At 40.8% G+C, this 9529-nt stretch overlaps 1 protein-coding gene across 1 annotated transcript in view; it reads right to left on the bottom strand.

Annotated features, from left to right (window-relative positions):
- The window catches only part of LOC116398183 (echinoderm microtubule-associated protein-like 6), a 54052-nt gene that overhangs the window by 11963 nt on the left and 32560 nt on the right, over positions 1–9529 (bottom strand). The window contains exons 18-26 of the mRNA XM_031874268.1: positions 9300–9363; positions 8383–8589; positions 8070–8170; positions 7082–7284; positions 3384–3495; positions 2661–2788; positions 1015–1156; positions 723–875; positions 220–351 (exon numbers count right to left, since the gene is read on the bottom strand). Coding sequence (XP_031730128.1) covers positions 220–351; positions 723–875; positions 1015–1156; positions 2661–2788; positions 3384–3495; positions 7082–7284; positions 8070–8170; positions 8383–8589; positions 9300–9363 — 1242 coding nt within the window. The remainder of the gene's footprint in view (positions 1–219; positions 352–722; positions 876–1014; positions 1157–2660; positions 2789–3383; positions 3496–7081; positions 7285–8069; positions 8171–8382; positions 8590–9299; positions 9364–9529) is intronic.

Genomic DNA, 9529 nt, shown 5'->3' with positions numbered 1-9529 from the left:
ACACACACACACACACACACACACACACACACACACACACACACACACAAATAAATAATGGATCTTTTATAATTGTTGAATTAATTAACTTGAGGCACCAACCTCAGGTTCTGAAAAGTGAAGCCAACATCATTCAGCACAGTGAAGTGAAACATGTTCGGGGGACTTTAAAACTTTAAATATGAGCAACAGGTGAAGATGTAGAGCGCTGCGTGTTACCTCGAGCGTCCCAGTCGATGTGTGTGATATAACTGGACGCCCCTTTGCAGATCCCGACTCTCTTACTGCTCAGCACGTTGTAGATGTCCACAAAGCTGTCATGTGACGCCACCGCCAGGAATTTACCTAAGTCTGAGAACATGTGTGAGGATGAGTGGATATATCCGCCAGCATGTTTTCTTGAAAAAATAACAGACATTATCATTGGATTCTAACTTTTCCTACAGACCATTTGTCGAAACCAAAGCTATCAAAGCTGTCTATTTCATTGTCTCATTTATAATTTTGACGAAAGTAAACCACTTGCACTAGCCAGATCCTGTAAGAACATTGAACTCTGCACTCCTAAGCACAACTGGGAAGCTGTGATTGACTCGACTGAGACCAACAGTCACGTGACAACAACTTTGTGAAACTTTGACTGAACTGCAGGCTGTTGGCACAGAGCAGAGAGGAGAGGACAGCTATTGGTAACACCGGTGGGCAAATGTGTGTGTCTGTACCTGGGGTGAAGCGGATGTCAGAGATGGCGTCGCGGCGATGGTGGAAGCTCAGAAGGTCCTCCAGTGTGTCGGCGTTCACCACCAGCACGCCACCGTCGCTCAGACCGACGGCCAACGCCTTTCCATCAGGGGAGAAGGCACAGCAGCGACCGCCTGGAAAACACACACAGTCCGTCAGTGGTTTCCTTGTGAGTTAATCTGAGAACTGATGTATGATTTGGAAAATAGAGTCTAAAATACAGGATTTGTAAAAACACATTGAAGCAGGCGGTCTGGTCCTTTATCTCTTTACCTCTCTTCAGCTTGCGGACGGCCACCATGCGGTGATTGGCCGACGTCTCCCACAGACGAAGGGTTTTATCGTCGCTGACGGTGGCGCAGACAGGGAGGAGGGGGTGAGGGGCCAGACCCCAGACCTCTCCCTCCATGTGACCCTGCACACACACACACACACACACACACACACGCAGTTATCAATAGGAAGACATACGTTTACTGTATTTACTGTAAGACACTGGACCGCTCAGTTTGGTTGTTTAATCTAATTTACTCACTGAAATCCCTGGATGCTTTGTACCCTGGGTTTCGCCTATTAGGCTACATATGGACTACCTGCAGACACCGCTCAGGGCCATCAAGACCACTTTATCTGCATGATTTTCAGGTCAATCTTTTTGTTTTTTTGTAATTTACAATTAATATTCTTCTAGAAATATGTTAGAATTGAGTCACAAAGTAGTCTAGAGCCCAGCGTCTCTTTTTGTTACGCTGCCGTTATCGTTAAACACACGAAACATTTTATTCTGCAACTGCTGATCGATCTGCAGCAGACAGCTCTCCTCACCATGGCAACAGGTGCCGTACCAGACTGCCAGACATTTAAAAATACCTGAGGTCCTCTCCCACACACACACACACACACACACACACACACACACACACACACGCTTCTAATGGAATTGATTAATTTGATAAAGACATGAATGTATTTATTCAAGCAGAAGCACAAGTCCAGTTAGTAGCTCTTGTGGAGCTTTCAGTGATATCACTTCATATATAATAATAATAATAATAATAACAATAATAATCATGATCATGATCATCCTCAGCAGATGGCGTTTTCCCTGTTGTCATGGAAATGTATGTTAAATTCTAAAGACTTCTCATTCGTGTCGATTGAGAGTTTGTTCTTCCTCCTGATGATGACGAGTGGATCTAATGATGAGATTGCTCTGTCAGTTAACGATGTTGAACCTCCATAAACTCATCGTCTTTTTTTACGGGTCCCTCAACACGTCCACTGGTCAGTGTCAATGAGCGTCACTTATTTTTCCATTAGGACACCTGTTGCATTCTGGGAAATGTTATTAGCTGTTCACGTAGAGGCCAAACGTTCGGATTTAAAGGGATAGTTCATATTTTTTTAATGAGGTTGTGTGAGGTTCTTGGTCAGTCAAACCATAAAACAAACAAACTAACCGATCGAGGCAGCAATTTACCAGCAACTTGTCCTTCGAGGTAAAATGTATGTTTTTGACAAATGAGGCTTTGAAGAGAACATAGATAACAGCTTTAGTTTCACGTCAGAAAGGGCCGTCTAACGATAAGGTAAAGCAGTGAAAATATACCGTATACCGTCCACAGCAGTACATTGCTTTGCTCCCATGCTGGTACTTCTGTCTGTTTCTTCAAACTGGACACGTGTTGACCACCATCTACTGTAGGTAAAACACTGACTGTGGATAAGTACCTGATACGACCCCACTTCAAAAGACCCAAACTATCCCTTTAAGATAAATGCGACAGTGGAGAATCAGCTAGCTGCTGACGGTTACCCACTGTTTAATATGTCTTTATTAACAGAGGATGAACTGTTGACTGGACTATGTTTGAGGAGTTCACAGACACCTGTCGGCCGGTCAGAACAACATACAGTACCTGCACCAGCAGGGTCATGGGTCCGGTCTTGTCGATCTCCAGAACTTCTCCGTTTTTGGTTCCTACCAGGATGTGACCGTGTCCCAGCGTGATGGCCCTGATGGACGGGTTGTCCTCCAGCAGCAGGCCTGCACAAACACACACACACACACACACACACACGCACACATTTATATTTATATTTCTACAGTGTGTGTAACATTGTGTCCACCTGATGGCAGTGTTAGATAGACGAGTTTCTACTGCTTTCTACAGCTTTACCTAAAACCCTTAACAGAGCCAGCAATTCTGACCATGTTCCCCACAATTAAATCTACAAAATGCAAATAAATAACTTAAAAACACAACTTAAAAAATAAAACTTAACCGCAGTTATAAGAGCATCTCTGGCCTGTCAACGGTCAATGAGAACACAAATAAAGAGAAGCAGCTGTAACACAATGTTTTACTTTACTCGTGACATTTTAAAAGGCAGCTTTAACTTTATTGAGTTCATTAAAATAAAATAATAAGTTCTCACACAGCCACAAATTAAATAATCAATGTCAGAGAGACATTCACATAGAGGTGTAGGGTGCAGCTGTAGCTTAGTCTGCCTTCTTTTCCCACAAAAAAATGTTTTGAACAAGTATATTTTTGGAAAGTGAGGATGTGTTGTCGTGTTCTCAAAGTGATGTCTGAGGGTTCACACTTGGTTTTAGGGTCAAGGGTAGTTGTGTGCACCTTTAGAGCCCGAGGACAGTGACGCTCTCTTGATGGCGTACGTCTTCAGACAGCGGTCAAACATGTCGTCCCACAGCTCCACCACACCGTCCTTCCCGCCCGTCACAAAGCCCTGAAAATAAATACTTATATTTATTGATTTCACTAGTTCATTTGGGTTTTGGGAGCAGGGCCGCTCCTCTAATAACCTGTTAAACCTCCGTATACCACATCCTGCCCTGCATGTCTCAGTTTCATCTACAGAGACAGATCCTCCAAATTGAGTCTCCTCCTTCAGAATATCTGTCCCAGACCGATCTAAACTTCCTCCCCCACTCCTCCTTATCCACTCCTCCATCCTCAACATCCAGTATTCCTCATTTCATTAATCCTTTAAAATCACATTGCGGTGGCGTGATCCTTGCTGGTGCATAAGATAAATCAATAAGTGGCAAATACAGATCTTTACTCTACAAATATCTTGATCCCTGGTTACAGTCAGAGACCGTCACATCCGTCTCCTTCCCTCCCTCCCTTCCTCCTTCCTTCCTTCCTCTGTCAGATCTGCCATCCTTCAGTCTTGTCATCCTCCCCTGACAGGTTTTTCCTCTCTCACCCTCCCACTCAGGCTGAGATCTTCACATCTGTTTGATGTTTCCTCTGAAGAATCTCACACAGTCAACGTTGTGTCGGATAGAGTCTATTTTTACTAATTTCTTTTAAGTTAGGTTTTGCTTTGAGTCATAAAACATTCACTGAGACCCTGAACTCTATAATAATAAAGATATTCTATAAAAGTGAACACTTGGAAATGGACAATGTTGTTTAAAAGACTAAACTTTTCCAGTCAAGATTACTTTTCCTCATTTCTAGATATTAGAGTCATAAATTCTTGCACAACCAACTTTTCTTTTTAGTCAGCAAAGTGTGAGTGAGCAGCAGACAGGTGTGAGCAGCAGACAGGTGTGAGCAGCAGACAGGTGTGAGCAGCAGACAGGTGTGAGCAGCAGACAGGTGTGAGCAGCAGATGACGTTGCAAACTTCATTTGGTTATAAAGCTCCTGACCGGAGGCTGAGAGTCAGACAGTCACATGTCACAACATCATTCCTTACTTTCCGTCTCCATGTTTGTAGAAAAACACCTGAACATGTATCACCTGGAACGTTTGATTTCAGCCAGAAGAGATGAAGATATACGTTTTCTTAAGAATTCAAAGTAATTGACAAACAAAAGATCATTTTATGGGTAAAGTATTCCTTTAAAGCAGAACTCCACCGGTTCCACACATCACCGTGAGCTTCCAGGTTCGTAAGGTGGATTTTTTAAGATCATCTTTGCCTTAAGATGCTTTTGGGACACGAGGCCCTGATTTGGTTTTGGATGCAGACGTCTGTTTGAAAGCAAAGTGCACTGCTGTCATTCAGATGTAAATAGACACACATCACTGACTCTGCAACACTTTAGTTAAAAGTCAAATGTGTGGCAACAAGCCACTTTTTAAAATTGCTGTAATTTAATGACAATTTCAAGAGCTTACTGGGAGATGTAGGTAGGTTATAAAGTGCATCTTGCTGAAGGGAAAGAGAAAAGAAGATTCAATCTAAAACTGAATTTGTATGTTGAAGATGAAAACCTGACAACATTCACATACAGATGCTGCCTTCAAGTACAAATGACGAATCAAGTTTTTCTGAATAAAGAAAGAAACATGACAAAATGTGATATGAAATCAAGTTGAACATGAGCTCACAAGGGATGAGGTTTCATGGATTTAAAGGAGTTTTTGGTAAATCTAGACTCTCCTGTCAGTCTCTCTATCGGCTCGTCTGTCCGTAAATCCTCTTACATAAAAAGAGAGAGAGAGTCGTACACTGAATGAAGAGAGGGAGTTAAAACAATGACAGCGAGAGAGAAGATGGGAGAGGGAGAGAGAGAGAGAGAGAGCGAGAGAGAGAGAGAGAGAGAGAGAGAGAGAGGGAGGGGGGGGGGGGGAACAGATGGAAGAAGAAATGCCAACAGCAAAATACATTTACATCTACTACACGTCTGCTCACTCCTACATTTAGTTTTTGGGCATTTAGCCGATGTTTCTGCTCAAAATGACAAACACTGAGTGCAAGTTGAGGAGGTTCAAACACATTCACCAGAGGGGAAAGAAGACCATATCTTGTATTAGGACTTCTGTATCTCAGAATTACTAGAAAAAAACGTATAAAGAGTAAAATATCTCAATAAGATAGAACACACGCATAACAGTAAGTATGTTGTACATTGTACAGACATACACAGTGAAAATGACTTAGTACATAAAAGTACTTTCAAAAGATATGAGGCTGGTGATTTATTCAGTGACGTTCAATGAAGAAATATTCTCCAGTTCTGATCTAACTGATCCTGTAAACAGTCGCCCACACAAGCCACGCCCACACAAGCCACGCCCACAGGTGTCAGTAGCTCCTCACAGGATGCTGATTGGTCCGTGCTCTGGCTTAATGGACACAAACGCGTTACTCGGAGCCTAAAGAGATTCATTTTTGTGTAATTTTTATGTAATCCTGCCATTTTCCCGGGATGTTGTGCCATCGCAACAATCCAACTGCCGTGGAAGTAAAAAAATCTTCTTTCACTTCACAATTTTTTTATAACCTTAGTTAAATTTGCAGATTCAGAAAAATAAATGATGATATAATATTTTTGATAAAGTATAAAGCAGTTGAGGTCAGCTCAACCTTTAACAGCTTAAAGATAGTCATGAATGCCTCAATAATGACAATCCAGTACTACAGTATATTATACTGAAATGGCCATTTACTTATATTTTTGATACTCACATTTTTATAATTTTACTCAAGTCATATTTTGAATTCATGACTTTCCCTTGTACTTGTACTGATTATTTTTACACTGTGGTATTACTACTTTTACTTACACTCTGACCTGCCAGAAGTCTCTTTGTTCATTCAGGAGCAGATAAACCAGAACAGGATCTTCATGGATACAAAGTTGTGCATCAGAAATGCAAAGTAGCATACTTTGCTATCAAAATAAAAGCATGTCGAAAGATAAAATATAGCTTGTAATGCAAAGGACTGCAGTGGGAATAAAGCTGAAATTCCTAATCAGGTCACAGAATACACTGTCACACCTGTTATCTCGTAATTATGAGATCTTGTCTTGTAATTATGAGATGGTAAGTCATAATTATTAATTAGTACGTCACAATTATGGGATACAGAAGTCATAATTAGAGCTCAGAGGAGAACTGCTGCTACTTCAGGTCGAAAAGAATCAGTTGAGGCGGTTCAGGATGAATTTATTAAAGAGTCGGCTGCCAAACAGCAGCAGGAGGTGTGTTGTTGTTTGGAGATCCAGCGAATAAGAAAAGACTTAATCCTTTAAATCCTTGGCTGTTTAATACATAATATAATATTTTGAACATTTCCACTTGTTTTGCATTTTTCACTTTTAGTTATAAGGAGCTCTTTTTTTTAAAGCACAGCAGTATTTGTACTTTGATTTATTGTTTTGAGTTTTGATTTCGAGCAGAAGGGGTTCAAGTTTTGAGCCAAAAGGTTTTCATCTCGAAATATAAATATAATATAAAAGATGTTTCTGACTCAACTCGAAGAATCGCTTTACTTTCATGAAGCAGTTAGAAGCATCTCTCTCACACACACACACACACACACACACACACACACACACCTGTCCTCCTCACCTTGTCGAGGGAGAACATGGCGAACACCGGTCCGTCATGGGCTTTGATTGTTTTCAGCAGCAGCGCTTCCTTCCAGATGTAAACGTCTCCGGTGGAGGCGCCGGAGAACACCAGCGCCTCGCTGCGGCCGTAACACACCGACATCATGGTCTCCGGCCGGCCGACGCTCCTGAACACACCGCGCCTGAACGTCAGACCGCCGCCTGGAGGACAGACAGAGAAGTAATCCATCAGACACAACTTTATTAAACAACAACAAACAACAACAACAAACATTGAATAAAAACTTGATGTGGCAATTGTCAAATGTTTTTGGATACTGTTCTAATCTATGGTGTGTATTCGAGGCGTTACTTTGTGATTGTAATTTACATTTTTAATGTCTTGTAAATCCCACAGAATGTGGTTTGTCAAATGAACTTTCAAGCAGTAGTATTTTTCATTTAATGATTTCTGAGCTAATTTATGTACGAATATTTAAAGGTAATGATATCCTCTGGAAGGATAAGGATGAATCTGGAACTATGTGTATTATGTGTGTTTAGATATGACTGCATTATGACTGCAGGAAGAAGAATACATTTTGATGCAATCTGCAGCAAACTAATTGTCAACCATCCCACTCTCCTCTTCACCTGCCACAAAAATGTCACCAATGTTACACAGAGGAGTCTACATTGGATTAATTTCAGACTTTAATTGACTCTTTTGGGACACCGGCTGTTGAAGCAGCAAAAGGTCAGCAGAGGACAATACAGTGTAAATTAATTCATGGCGAACATATTAGGAATGAAAAACAACACAAACAGCAAAAATCAGAAAACAGTTAAGTGGAAACTTTCACGTTCAAGCGTCCAGATTCTCAGAAACCAAAACACACTAAAAATACTTTTTTGCAAAAACATGAATGAGTGTAATTAGCTCTAGTTTCAGTGTGGGGATCTCTGATGAAGTGAAACCAGTTCAAACATCATTCCTGAAGTTTTACCTGCATGTTGCCAGAACTGGATGTGTTTGATTCCCACAGTGACCAGTTTGTCCATCAGCATGGGATTACACTTCACCACAAAGATCTTCTCCTTGTGACCCCTGCAGAAAAGGAGAACAAGTATATACAGAAGAAATGCAGGATGAACAGCACTTTAAAGTATAAGACCGTAGTCGTTAGCTGTTGCCCTCTCCTCCTTATAAACACCAATGTTACATTACTTGTACCTGAAGCAGTAATATAGTAGTCGCAGTGATGTCGGTTTAGGAGTAAAGGTAGCAGTTGTTGTTTAATAGTTGTGTCAGTTGTGTACCTGGCAGTAGCGAGTTTCTCTCCTCTCTTCCAGTCCCAGACAACGAGTGAATGTCCGTCATCGACTCCCACTGACACCAGACTCTTTCCATCAGCTGCATCCGGATCACAGAGAGCAAATATATCAGGAGGGTTTCCAAACACGACAAACCTAAAAGGACCGACCTGAACCCTGATCACAACCATTTGCTTGAAATATTGTTTTTTGCTAAATTAAATTATATCACTCTTAGACTCAGAGTAAAAAAGTATTGTATTCTACACAAGTATAAATGTCTCCATTTTCTGAGACTTTTGGAAATTTGTACAATTAGAATGCTGCCTGTCAGTCATCAGATAATAGTGGTGGAAGAAGTACTCTTACTTCAGTGAAAGTAGTAATGCCACAGAGTAAAAGTACTCCTACAAGTAAAAGTCCTGCATTCAAACTCTTACAGGTATTACCATCAAAATATACTCAAAGTAACAAAAGTAAAAGTACTCATCATGCAGAATGACCCACTTCAGATTAATATACAGTACATTATATTATTGGATCATATTTAATGTGTCCATCACTTTAATGGTGCAGCTGGTAAAGGTGGAGCTCATTTGAATTACTTAATATACTGCTGGGTAGTTTAATCTATAATAACACATCATCATTTATTAGATGATTTATAGTTTGTATAAAGAATCTGAATCTGGAAAGTTACTAATGTTGTCAAATAAACGTAGTGCAGTAAAAAGTACAATAATTGCCTCCAAAATGTAGTGGTATATAAAAGCAAAAAAGTTGCATAAAGTACAAGTACCTCATAACTGTACTTTAGTACAGTATTTGAGTAACTGTACTTAGTTACATTCCACCACTGCCAGGCGCATAAGAAATAAGCAGCACACATAGTTGGTGTGTGGCGTGCATCAAAACACCCACACCCATTGATTTCTCTGTAATCCTGCACACCGGTGGCATCTTGATCGCAGCCACTGATCCTCGCTGCTACAGCCATTAAACCAGATCAACTAGCTGTGGAAAGACTTCAGTCTGGATCAAAATGGTGGACAAGCATAGAGGAATATTGATCTGAAGGCTGAAAAGTAAAGGATTCCGTGGAGGAGCATAAATGTCCTCACTTTCAAGGACTGAAACTCAAATTATTCCTTGC

Source organism: Anarrhichthys ocellatus, unplaced genomic scaffold, assembly GCF_004355925.1.
Source record: "Anarrhichthys ocellatus isolate YVR2014 unplaced genomic scaffold, GSC_Weel_1.0 scaffold3, whole genome shotgun sequence".
In the NCBI taxonomy this organism is placed as follows: domain Eukaryota; kingdom Metazoa; phylum Chordata; class Actinopteri; order Perciformes; family Anarhichadidae; genus Anarrhichthys; species Anarrhichthys ocellatus.
This window is presented reverse-complemented; position numbering and strand designations above follow the sequence as displayed.